The sequence below is a fragment of the Bombina bombina genome, unplaced genomic scaffold, assembly GCF_027579735.1.
Source record: "Bombina bombina isolate aBomBom1 unplaced genomic scaffold, aBomBom1.pri scaffold_1029, whole genome shotgun sequence".
NCBI lineage: Eukaryota > Metazoa > Chordata > Amphibia > Anura > Bombinatoridae > Bombina > Bombina bombina.
The window spans coordinates 17,230-31,002 of NW_026510860.1; the positions used below are offsets into that span (position 1 = coordinate 17,230).

Genomic DNA, 13,773 nt, shown 5'->3' on the forward strand with positions numbered 1-13,773 from the left:
TAAGGTTAAGTAATGCACCATGGGTACAAATCACACGTCTGGCGCTATATTTCAGTAAGGTTAAGTAATGCGCCATGGGTACAAATCACACGTCTGGCGCTATATTTCAGTAAGGCTAAGTAATGCACCATGGGTACAAATCACACGTCTGGCGCTATATTTCAGTTAGGCTAAGTAATGCGCCATGGGTACAAATCACACGTCTGGCGCTATATTTCAGTGAGGTTAAGTAATGCACCATGGGTACAAATCACACGTCTGGCGCTATATTTCAGTAAGGTTAAGTAATGCGCCATGGGTACAAATCACACGTCTGGCGCTATAAGTAATGCACCATGGGTACAAATCACACGTCTGGCGCTATATTTCAGTAAGGTTACGTAATGCGCCATGGGTACAAATCACACGTCTGGCCCTATATTTTACTAAGGTTAAGTAATGCGCCATGGGTACAAATCACACGTCTGGTGCTATATTTCAGTAAGGTTAAGTAATGCGCCATGGGTACAAATCACACGTCTGGCGCTATATTTCAGTAAGGCTAAGTAATGCGCCATGGGTACAAATCACACGTCTTGCGCTATATTTCAGTAAGGTTAAGTAATGCACCATGGGAACAAAACACACGTCTGGCGCTATATTTCAGTAAGGCTAAGTAATGCGCCATGGGTACAAATCACACGTCTGGCGCTATATTTTAGTAAGGTTAAGTAATGCACCATGGGTACAAATCACACGTCTGGCGCTATATTTTAGTAAGGTTAAGTAATGCACCATGGGTACAAATCATACGTCTGGCGCTATATTTCAGTAAGGCTAAGTAATGCACCATGGGTACAAATCACACGTCTGCCGCTATATTTCAGTAAGGCTAAGTAATGCGCCATGGGTACAAATCACACGTCTGGCGCTATATTTCAGTAAGGCTAAGTAATGCGCCATGGGTACAAATCACACGTCTGGCGCTGTACTTCAGTAAGGCTAAGTAATGCGCCATGGGTACAAATCACACGTCTGGCGCTATATTTCAGTAAGGTTAAGTAATGCACCATGGGTACAAATCACACGTCTGGCGCTATATTTCAGTAAGGCTAAGTAATGCACCATGGGTACAAATCACACGTCTGGCGCTATATTTTAGTAAGGTTAAGTAATGCACCATGGGTACAAATCACACGTCTGGCGCTATATTTTAGTAAGGTTAAGTAATGCGCCATGGGTACAAATCACACGTCTGGCGCTATATTTCAGTTAGGCTAAGTAATGCACCATGGGTACAAATCACACGTCTGGCGCTATATTTCAGTAAGGTTAAGTAATGCGCCATGGGTACAAATCACACGTCTGGCGCTATATTTCAGTAAGGCTAAGTAATGCGCCATGGGTACAAATCACACGTCTGGCGCTGTACTTCAGTAAGGCTAAGTAATGCGCCATGGGTACAAATCACACGTCTGGAGCTATATTTCAGTAAGGCTAAGTAATGCACCATGGGTACAAATCACACGTCTGGCGCTATATTTTAGTAAGGCTAAGTAATGCGCCATGGGTACAAATCACACGTCTGGCGCTATATTTCAGTAAGGTTAAGTAATGCACCATGGGTACAAATCACACGTCTGGCGCTATATTTCAGTAAGGCTAAGTAATGCACCATGGGTACAAATCACACGTCTTGCGCTATATTTTAGTAAGGTTAATTAATGCGCCATGGGTACAAATCACACGTCTGGCGCTATAAGTAATACACCATGGGTACAAATCACACATCTGGCGCTATATTTCAGTAAGGCTAAGTAATGCACCATGGGTACAAATCACACGTCTGGCGCTATATTTCAGTAAGGCTAAGTAATGCACCATGGGTACAAATTACACGTCTGGCGCTATATTTTAGTAAGGTTAAGTAATGCGCCATGGGTACAAATCACACATCTGGCGCTATATTTCAGTAAGGTTAAGTAATGCGCCATGGGTACAAATCACACGTCTGGCGCTATATTTCAGTAAGGTTAAGTAATGCACCATGGGTACAAATCACACGTCTGGCGCTATATTTCAGTAAGGTTAAGTAATGCGCCATGGGTACAAATCACACGTCTGGCGCTATATTTCAGTAAGGTTAAGTAATGCGCCATGGGTACAAATCACACGTCTGGCGCTATATTTCAGTAAGGCTAAGTAATGCACCATGGGTACAAATCACACGTCTGGCGCTATATTTCAGTAAGGCTAAGTAATGCGCCATGGGTACAAATCACACATCTGGCGCTATATTTCAGTAAGGCTAAGTAATGCACCATGGGTACAAATCACACGTCTGGCGCTATATTTTAGTAAGGCTAAGTAATGCGCCATGGGTACAAATCACACGTCTGGCGCTATATTTCAGTAAGGCTAAGTAATGTGCCATGGGTACAAATCACACGTCTGGCGCTATATTTCAGTAAGGTTAAGTAATGCGCCATGGGTACAAATCACACGTCTGGCGCTATATTTCAGTAAGGCTAAGTAATGTGCCATGGGTACAAATCACACGTCTGGCGCTATATTTCAGTAAGGTTAAGTAATGCGCCATGGGTACAAATCACACGTCTGGCGCTATATTTCAGTTAGGCTAAGTAATGCACCATGGGTACAAATCACACGTCTGGCGCTATAAGTAATGCACCATGGGTACAAATCACACGTCTGGCGCTATATTTCAGTAAGGCTAAGTAATGCACCATGGGTACAAATCACACGTCTTGCGCTATATTTTAGTAAGGTTAAGTAATGCACCATGGGTACAAATCACACGTCTGGCGCTATATTTTAGTAAGGCTAAGTAATGCGCCATGGGTACAAATCACACGTCTGGCGCTATATTTCAGTAAGGCTAAGTAATGCACCATGGGTACAAATCACACGTCTTGCGCTATATTTTAGTAAGGCTAAGTAATGCGCCATGGGTACAAATCACACGTCTGGCGCTATATTTTAGTAAGGTTAAGTAATGCACCATGGGTACAAATCACACGTCTTGCGCTATATTTTAGTAAGGTTAAGTAATGCGCCATGGGTACAAATCACACGTCTTGCGCTATATTTTAGTAAGGCTAAGTAATGTCCCATGGGTACAAATCACACGTCTGGCGCTATAAGTAATGCGCCATGGGTACAAATCACACGTCTTGCGCTATATTTCAGTAAGGTTAAGTAATGCGCCATGGGTACAAATCACACGTCTGGCGCTATATTTTAGTAAGGTTAAGTAATGCGCCATGGGTACAAATCACACGTCTTGCGCTATATTTTAGTAAGGCTAAGTAATGTCCCATGGGTACAAATCACACGTCTGGCGCTATAAGTAATGCGCCATGGGTACAAATCACACGTCTGGCGCTATATTTTAGTTCAGCAGGTACAATATTATACAAGGGTAATCTGCAGAAACATTTTTGTGTACAGTAATATACACCGAGTTTAATGTATTATATTTTTCTTGCATTTCATACAGTTATACGCTTGTTCCGTTTTTCTATTCTGAGGTTATACTTGTGGATAAAGATGAAGGAGATGCATTTCCTTAGTCCTGGGGATTATGGGTACATTAGGTGATAATGTGGATTTATTCTGAGTTTGTGTTAATGTGCAATACACCACAGGCAACGATAGCAGAGATCGTATAATATAACAGGATAGGAGACTCCTTGTGTGATTAATGCAGAAGCCACAGGCAATATATTTATACTGAAATGGGATCTTTATTTACAGATATGGATGATGGCGCTCACAATAGTCATAGCATTTGGGGTGACTCTCTCTGTATTTCCGGCTATCACAGCAAATGTGAGGAGTAGCACAGAAAATGAGACCTGGGGTAAGTATCTACCTGTTGTATGTATGTGTCATATCTACCTGTTGTATGTATGTGTCATATCTACCTGTTGTATGTATGTGTCATATCTACCTGTTGTATGTATGTGTCATATCTACCTGTTGTATGTACGTGTCATATCTACCTGTTGTATCTACCTGTTGTATGTACGTGTCATATCTACCTGTTGTATGTACGTGTCATATCTACCTGTTGTATGTACGTGTCATATCTACCTGTTGTATCTACCTGTTGTATGTACGTGTCATATCTACCTGTTGTATGTACGTGTCATATCTACCTGTTGTATGTACGTGTCATATCTACCTGTTGTATGTATGTGTCATATCTACCTGTTGTTGATACCTGATGTATGTACCTGATGTATGTATGTGTCATATCGACCTGTTGTATCTACCTGTCGTATCTACCTGTTGTATGTACGTGTCATATCTACCTGTTGTATGTACGTGTCATATCTACCTGTTGTATGTACGTGTCATATCTACCTGTTGTATGTACGTGTCATATCTACCTGTTGTATGTATGTGTCATATCTACCTGTTGTTGATACCTGATGTATGTACCTGATGTATGTATGTGTCATATCGACCTGTTGTATCTACCTGTCGTATCTACCTGTTGTATGTACGTGTCATATCTACCTGTTGTATGTACGTGTCATATCTACCTGTTGTATGTACGTGTCATATCTACCTGTTGTATGTACGTGTCATATCTACCTGTTGTATGTACGTGTCATATCTACCTGTTGTATGTACGTGTCATATCTACCTGTTGTAGGTACCTGATGTATGTACGTGTCATATCTACCTGTTGTACGTACATATCGTATCTACCTGTTGTATGTACATATCGTATCTACCTGTTGTATGTACGTGTTGTATCTACCTGTCGTATCTACGTGTTGTATCTACCTGTCGTATCTACCTGTTGTATGTATGTGTCATATCTACCTATTGTATCTACCTGTTGTATGTACGTGTCATATCTACCGGTCGTATCAACCTGTCGTATGTACGTGTCATATCTACTACTGTTATCTTCTGTCTCACCCATGTGAGTTATTTACTTCTCTTTCTAATCCTGTCTTGTCATCTTCCTTCTCTCTCCATGATGCATGTGTTACCTTCCTTCTATCTCACCTGTGCGTGCGTTACCTTCCATCTTTCCCTGTACGTGCGTTACGTTCCTTCTCTCTCCCTGTGCGTTACCTTCCTTCTCTCTCCCTGTGTGTGCGTTACCTTCCTTCTCTCTCCCTGTGTGTGCGTTACCTTCCTTCTCTCTCCCTGTGTGTGCGTTACCTTCCTTCTCTCTCTCTCCTTGTGTGCGCGTTACCTTCCTTCTCTCTCCCTGTGCGTTACCTTCCTTCTCTCTCCCTGTGTGTGCGTTACCTTCCTTCTCTCTCCCTGTGTGTGCGTTACCTTCCTTCTCTCTCCCTGTGTGTGCGTTACCTTCCTTCTCTCTCTCTCCTTGTGTGTGCGTTACCTTCCTTCTCTCTCCCTGTGTGTGCGTTACCTTCCTTCTCTCTCCCTGTGTGTGCGTTACCTTCCTTCTCTCTCCCCTGTGTGTGCGTTACCTTCCTTCTCTCTCCCTGTGTGTGCGTTACCTTCCTTCTCTCTCCCCTGTGTGTGCGTTACCTTCCTTCTCTCTCCCCTGTGTGTGCGTTACCTTCCTTCTCTCTCCCTGTGTGTGCGTTACCTTCCTTCTCTCTCTCCCTGTGTGTGCGTTACCTTCCTTCTCTCTCCCTGTGTGTGCGTTACCTTCCTTCTCTCTCCCCTGTGTGTGCGTTGCCTTCCTTCTCTCTCCCTGTGTGTGCGTTACCTTCCTTCTCTCTCCCTGTGTGTGCGTTACCTTCCTTCTCTCTCCCTGTGTGTGCGTTACCTTCCTTCTCTCTCCCTGTGTGTGCGTTACCTTCCTTCTCTCTCCCTGTGTGTGCGTTACCTTCCTTCTCTCTCCCTGTGTGTGCGTTACCTTCCTTCTCTCTCCCTGTGTGTGCGTTACCTTCCTTCTCTCTCCCTGTGTGTGCGTTACCTTCCTTCTCTCTCCCTGTGTGTGCGTTACCTTCCTTCTCTCTCCCCTGTGTGTGCGTTACCTTCCTTCTCTCTCCCCTGTGTGTGCGTTACCTTCCTTCTCTCTCCCTGTGTGTGCGTTACCTTCCTTCTCTCTCCCCTGTGTGTGCGTTACCTTCCTTCTCTCTCCCTGTGTGTGCGTTACCTTCCTTCTCTCCCTGTGCGTTACCTTCCTTCTCTCTCCCCTGTGTGTGCGTTACCTTCCTTCTCTCTCCCCTGTGTGTGCGTTACCTTCCTTCTCTCTCCCTGTGTGTGCGTTACCTTCCTTCTCTCTCCCTGTGTGTGCGTTACCTTCCTTCTCTCTCCCTGTGTGTGCGTTACCTTCCTTCTCTCTCCCTGTGTGTGCGTTACCTTCCTTCTCTCTCCCCTGTATGTGCGTTACCTTCCTTCTCTCTCCCCTGTGTGTGCGTTACCTTCCTTCTCTCTCCCTGTGCGTGCGTTACCTTCCTTCTCTCTCCCCTGTGTGTGCGCGTTACCTTCCTTCTCTCTCCCTGTGTGTGTGTTACCTTCCTTCTCTCTCCCTGTGTGTGCGTTACCTTCCTTCTCTCTCCCTGTGTGTGCGTTACCTTCCTTCTCTCTCCCTGTGTGTGTGCGTTACCTTCCTTCTCTCTTCCTGTGCGTGCGTTACCTTCCTTCTCTCTCCCTGTGCGTGCGTTACCTTCCTTCTCTCTCTCCCTGTGTGTGCGTTACCTTCCTTCTCTCTCTCCCTGTGTGTGCGCGTTACCTTCCTTCTCTCTCCCTGTGTGTGTTACCTTCCTTCTCTCTCCCTGTGCGTGCGTTACCTTCCTTCTCTCTCCCCTGTGTGTGCGTTGCCTTCCTTCTCTCTCCCCCTGTGTGTGCGTTACCTTCCTTCTCTCTCCCTGTGTGTGCGTTACCTTCCTTCTCTCTCCCTGTGTGTGTTACCTTCCTTCTCTCTCCCTGTGCGTGCGTTACCTTCCTTCTCTCTCTCCCTGTGTGTGCGTTACCTTCCTTCTCTCTCTCCCTGTGTGTGCGCGTTACCTTCCTTCTCTCTCCCTGTGTGTGTTACCTTCCTTCTCTCTCCCTGTGTGTGCGTTACCTTCCTTCTCTCTCTCCCTGTGTGTGCGTTACCTTCCTTCTCTCTCTCCCTGTGTGTGCGTTACCTTCCTTCTCTCTCTCCCTGTGTGTGCGTTACCTTCCTTCTCTCTCTCCCTGTGTGTGCGTTACCTTCCTTCTCTCTCCCTGTGTGTGCGTTACCTTCCTTCTCTCTCTCCCTGTGTGTGCGCGTTACCTTCCTTCTCTCTCCCTGTGTGTGTTACCTTCCTTCTCTCTCCCTGTGTGTGCGTTACCTTCCTTCTCTCTCTCCCTGTGTGTGCGTTACCTTCCTTCTCTCTCTCCCTGTGTGTGCGTTACCTTCCTTCTCTCTCTCCCTGTGTGTGCGTTACCTTCCTTCTCTCTCTCCCTGTGTGTGCGTTACCTTCCTTCTCTCTCTCCCCTGTGTGTGCGTTACCTTCCTTCTCTCTCTCCCTGTGTGTGCGTTACCTTCCTTCTCTCTCCCTCTGTGTGCGTTACCTTCCTTCTCTCTCCCTCTGTGTGCGTTACCTTCCTTCTCTCTCCCTCTGTGTGCGTTACCTTCCTTCTCTCTCTCCCTGTGTGTGCGTTACCTTCCTTCTCTCTCCCTCTGTGTGCGTTACCTTCCTTCTCTCTCCCTCTGTGTGCGTTACCTTCCTTCTCTCTCCCTCTGTGTGCGTTACCTTCCTTCTCTCTCTCCCTGTGTGTGCGTTACCTTCCTTCTCTCTCCCCTGTGTGTGCGTTGCCTTCCTTCTCTCTCCCCCTGTGTGTGCGTTACCTTCCTTCTCTCTCCCTGTGTGTGCGTTACCTTCCTTCTCTCTCCCTGTGTGTGCGTTACCTTCCTTCTCTCTCCCTGTGTGTGCGTTACCTTCCTTCTCTCTCCCTGTGTGTGCGTTACCTTCCTTCTCTCTCCCTGTGTGTGCGTTACCTTCCTTCTCTCTCCCTGTGTGTGCGTTACCTTCCTTCTCTCTCTCTCCTTGTGTGTGCGTTACCTTCCTTCTCTCTCCCTGTGTGTGCGTTACCTTCCTTCTCTCTCCCTGTGTGTGCGTTACCTTCCTTCTCTCTCCCTCTGTGTGCGTTACCTTCCTCCTCTCCCCGGTGCGTGCGTTACCTTCCTCCTCTCTCCCCGGTGCGTGCGTTACCTTCCTCCTCTCTCCCCGGTGCGTTGCCTTCCTTCTCTCTTTCATCATGTTAGTTTGTGTGTGTACTTCATGGTTCTCATTCTTTTTTGTTTCTCTTTTAAGGTAAATTCTTCAATCCAGTTTGCTGCTTCTTGATATTCAATGTCATGGACTGGGCCGGGCGATCTCTGACCTCATATGTATTGTGGGTGAGTGCTCGCTTTTTACATCTTTCTATGTACTTACTTTCTATCTTTATCAATTTACTTTTTTGTTTTCTGACTGTGTATATTCCTTTGTTACAGCCGGGTCCCGATAGTAAACTTCTGCCAGTGCTGGCCTTGTGTCGCATTATCTTCATACCGCTCTTCATGTTCTGTAACCTTCCCAATCATAATTACTTGTATGTTGCCTTCTCCAATGATGCCTGGTTCATCGTCTTCATGATATTTTTCTCAATCTCCAATGGCTACTTTGTATCTCTTCCCATGTGCCTCGCACCCAAGTAAGTGACAATAAGTCTGTCCCTCCAACCGCAGGGTGACACAGACAGATGGGAGCTATGAGTCTGTCCCTCCCACCACAGGGTGACACAGACAGAAGGGAACTATGAGTCTGCCCCTCCGACCGCAGGGTGACACAGAAGGGGGCTATGAGTCTGCCCCTCCCACCACAGGGTGACACAGACAGAAGGGAGCTATGAGTCTGCCCCTCCCACCACAGGGTGACACAGACAGAAGGGAGCTATAAGTCTGTCCTTCCCACTGCAGGGTGACACAGACAGAAGGGAGCTATGAGTCTGCCCCTCCCACCACAGGGTGACACAGACAGAAGGGAGCTATAAGTCTGTCCTTCCCACTGCAGGGTGACACAGACAGAAGGGAGCTATGAGTCTGTCCCTCCCACCGCAGGGTGACACAGACAGAAGGGAACTATGAGTCTGTCCCTCCCACTGCAGGGTGACACAGACAGAAGGGAGCTATGAGTCTGCCCCTCCCACCGCAGGGTGACACAGACAGAAGGGAGCTATGAGTCTGTCCCTCCCACCGCAGGGTGACACAGACAGAAGGGAGCTATGAGTCTGCCCCTCCCACCGCAGGGTGACACAGACAGAAGGGAGCTATGAGTCTGTCCCTCCCACTGCAGGGTGACACAGACAGAAGGGAGCTAAGAGTCTGTCCCTCCCACCGCAGGGTGACACAGACAGAAGGGAGCTATGAGTCTGTCCCTCCCACTGCAGGGTGACACAGACAGAAGGGAGCTATGAGTCTGTCCCTCCCACTGCAGGGTGACACAGACAGAAGGGAGCTATGAGTCTGTCCCTCCCACTGCAGGGTGACACAGACAGAAGGGAGCTATGAGTCTGTCCCTCCCACTGCAGGGTGACACAGACAGAAGGGAGCTAAGAGTCTGTCCCTCCCACCGCAGGGTGACACAGACAGAAGGAAGCTATGAGTCTGCCCCTCCCACCGCAGGGTGACACAGACAGAAGGGAGCTATGAGTCTGTCCCTCCCACTGCAGGGTGACACAGACAGAAGGGAGCTATGAGTCTGTCCCTCCCACTGCAGGGTGACACAGACAGAAGGGAGCTATGAGTCTGTCTCTTCTACCACAGGGTGACACAGTCAGAAGGGAGCTATGATTCTGCCCCTCCCACCGCAGGTTGACACAGACAGAAGGGAGCTATGAGTCTGTCCCTCCCACTGCAGGGTGACACAGACAGAAGGGAGCCATGAATCTGTCCCTCCCACTGCAGGGTGACACAGACAGAAGGGAGCTATGAGCCTGTCCGTCCCACTGCAGGGTGACACAGACAGATGGGAGCTATGAGTCTGCCCCTCCCACCGTAGGTTGACACAGACAGAAGGGAGCCATGAGTCTGTCCCTCCCACTGCAGGGTGACACAGACAGAAGGGAGCTATGAGTCTGTCCCTCCCACTACAGGGTGACACAGACAGAAGGGAGCTATGAGTCTGTCCCTCCCACTGCAGGGTGACACAGACAGAAGGAAGCTATGAGTCTGCCCCTCCCACCGCAGGGTGACACAGACAGAAGGGAGCTATGAGTCTTGTCAGAGGGTGGGTGCATTTGTTTCTGTTCTCACCTGTTCACTGTGTCCTTATTGTCCTCTCCACAGGAAAGTGCTGCCACACGAGAGCGAGATGACCGGTGCCATTATGACTTTCTTCCTTGCGCTGGGTCTGTCTGTCGGTGCAGGGCTGTCATTTCTTTTCAAGGCTTTACTATAAATCTGACGGCCGACGCGTTATTTCTGCTGCTAATTATCCCTCTCTGCAGATGAAGTTATCACATCTTGCAGTTACATGCCTTCATCTCTAGGGAACTGCTACATTACCCATTCTGCACCGCTCCTGCTAGATGCTCTATATATTAGCCATGTGCATCAGGACAAAAATGGCTTCAAGCTTCATCATAAGGAACACTCCAGACCCATTTACCCTCACTGTAAAGGTGAAAACCTTGTTGCGCTCTTCCTCTATATGCGTATATGTGTGTATATATATTTTAAAGACAAGTTTTAGCCTTAAATAGTAAGAATAGTGACTTTTACAGAAGCCATTTCTGTATAACGTGCAAGCTGCTTTGTTGTGTGACTTTGGCATTTGAGCCCATCTGCATTAGCTGAGCCAGTAAGCACGTTGATATAGGAGGTCTGTATACTACTCACGCATTATATGACATCTGATACCGAGACCAAATCTGCTTCACCAATGCTGGTGACAGATCATGTGAGTTTACAGCAAAAGGAAATGTATTTTTATATGAAATGAAGTTACCCTTATTTTACTTGTATTACATTTACTGGGATGCCAGGAGAGGAATTAACAGGGGAGGGGTATTTACATTTTAATCTTTTTTTTTTTTTTTTTTTTTTTTTTTTTAATACTTATTTTATATTTAAGATTTGTAAATTAGTATGATCCATTAAGAATGAGCATTTTTGTATTTTTCACACTCTTGTTGTTTGCAATGCATTTTGTGTTTTGACGTTATTGATAACTCGGAAATTAGGCACTTATGTCCAAATTTCTCTACCTCCTCTGGCTGCAATTCAACATAAGTGATATATTGTGTGCGGCATAGTAACAGTGGTAATGTGTATCCATTGTTTTTTTATTGTTTTATTTAACACTTTGTAGTGCTGTTTACTTTCTAATTTTGCTTTGTACACTGAAACCATGCCACATTTTATGAGAACTATATGTCCTGTGAGCCAACGCATTTTGTGCAGACAAAACACCCTTGGAGCTCATCCATTTATTGTAAGAAAATACCCAGGTCCAATATGTTTTGTACACTAGTAGTACGTATCACAAACCAAAATATGGCACATGTAAGTACTGTTAGTGCCAAGCCAGAACCAGTGCATTTTGTGTATTGCCAGTACATACCTAGCACTGGTGCCTTTTATAAATCGCTACTGCATAGCTAACACTGGTGCGTTTTTATGAACCATTACTGCATAGCTAGCACTGGCGGGTTTTATGAACCGTTACTGAATAGTTAGCACTGGTGCGTTTTATGAACCGTTACTGCATAGCTAGCACTGGCGTTTTTATGAACCATTTCTGCATAGCTAGCACTGGCGGGTTTTATGAACCGTTACTGAATAGCTAGCACTGGCGCGTTTTATGAACAGTTACTGCATAGCTAGCACTGGCAGGTTTTATGAAAAGTTACTGCATAGCTAGCACTGGCGCGTTTTATGAACAGTTACTGCATAGCTAGCACTGGCGGGTTTTATGAACCGTTACTGCATAGCTAGCACTGGTGAGTTTTTATGAACCATTACTGCATAGCTAGCACTGGCGGGTTTTATGAACCGTTACTGCATAGCTAGCACTGGCGGGTTTTATGAAAAGTTACTGCATAGCTAGCACTGGCGGGTTTTATGAACCGTTGCTGCATAGCTAGCACTGGCACGTTTTATAAACCGTTAGTGCATAGCTAGCACTGGCGCGTTTTATGAACCGTTGCTGCATAGCTAGCACTGGCAGGTTTTATGAAAAGTTACTGCATAGCTAGCACTGGCGCGTTTTATGAACCGTTGCTGCATAGCTAGCACTGGCGCGTTTTATGAACCATTGCTGCATAGCTAGCACTGGCGGGTTTTATGAACCGTTGCTGCATAGCTAGCACTGGCGGTTTTATGAACCGTTGCTGCATAGCTAGCACTGGCGGGTTTTATGAAAAGTTACTGCATAGCTAGCACTGGCGCGTTTTATGAACCGTTGCTGCATAGCTAGCACTGGCGCGTTTTATGAACCGTTGCTGCATAGCTTGCACTGGCGCGTTTTATGAACCTTTGCCGCATAGTTAGCACTGGCGAGTTTTATGAACAGTTACTGCATAGCTAGCACTGGCGCGTTTTATGAACCGTTGCCGCATAGCTAGCACTGGCGCGTTTTATGAACTGTTACTGCATAGCTAGCACTGGCGCGTTTTATGAACAGTTACTGCATAGCTAGCACTGGCACGTTTTATGAACAGTTACTGCATAGCTAGCACTGGCACGTTTTTGGTTACTAATATTGACTACTAAATACAAAACTACCTGCACCATACATAGCGCAATCCCACCTTCTAATGTTGCGCGTACAAAAGTCAAGCATACATGTAAATATATATTTACTTTACAGATGTTAAGTTGCATAGGAAAGCACAGGTTACATATGTGAAACTGAAATAGCTGAGAGCTACCCTGGGTAATTTATAGGACTGAAAAGGGAAGAATCCTTTATCATTTTATATTTATCATTTTGTCTAAAAGTAAAATAGATCTCATTAACACCAACTATAAATTAAACAGATTTTTTTTTTCTCTTCACAAAATGACTAAACACCTTTTTTTTTTTTTTTACACAATGTATTAATTGTACATTTGTGTCATAGGAATCAGTCTGTATTATGAGTTTCAGTCTCCCATGAGGGGAATTTTGACTGGGGTTGGGGGGGGGGGGATGAAATTGTTGTGTTACAAATGTTGTTACATGATTTATATCATGAAGGAAAATTTGTTTTTTCCTATATTTGTTTTTCAACTGTACTGAAAAAACTGGAATTTTCTTTACTTATTTTTGTATGATTAAATGACTTTTTGTACAAAAGAATTGTGATGGTTTATTTCTTATCTCCACTACTAATACACAGACACCAGGGCACTTACCTCTCACCTGCTCCTAATACACAGACACCAGGGCACGTACCTCTCACCTGCTCCTAATACACAGACACCAGGGCACGTACCTCTCACCTGCTCCTAATACACAGACACCAGGGCAGGTACCTCTCACCTGCTCCGAATACACAGACACCAGGGCACGTACCTCTCACCTGCTCCTAATACACAGACACCAGGGCACGTACCTCTCACCTGCTCCTAATACACAGACACCAGGGCACGTACCTCTCACCTGCTCCTAATACACAGACACCAGGACACGTACCTCTCACCTGCTCCTAATACACAGACACCAGGGCACGTACCTCTCACCTGCTCCTAATACACAGACACCAGGGCACCTACCTCTCATCTCCTCCTAATACACAGACACCAGGGCACGTACCTCTCACCTGCTCCTAATACACAGACACCAGGGCACGTACCTCTCACCTGCTCCTAATACACAGACACCAGGGCACGTACCT

General features: G+C 46.2%; 1 protein-coding gene across 1 annotated transcript in view; it reads left to right on the top strand.

Annotated features, from left to right (window-relative positions):
• LOC128643498 (equilibrative nucleoside transporter 2) overlaps nucleotides 1–13,235 on the top strand; it is a gene marked incomplete at its 5' end in the record, with an annotated part of 29,659 nt that extends 16,424 nt beyond the window's left edge. Inside the window, 4 exon segments of the mRNA XM_053696343.1 lie at nucleotides 3,757–3,862; nucleotides 8,226–8,311; nucleotides 8,408–8,607; nucleotides 10,241–13,235. Of these exon segments, the coding sequence (XP_053552318.1) occupies nucleotides 3,757–3,862; nucleotides 8,226–8,311; nucleotides 8,408–8,607; nucleotides 10,241–10,352 (504 nt within the window).
• Between the last annotated feature and the right edge of the window lie 538 nt (nucleotides 13,236–13,773).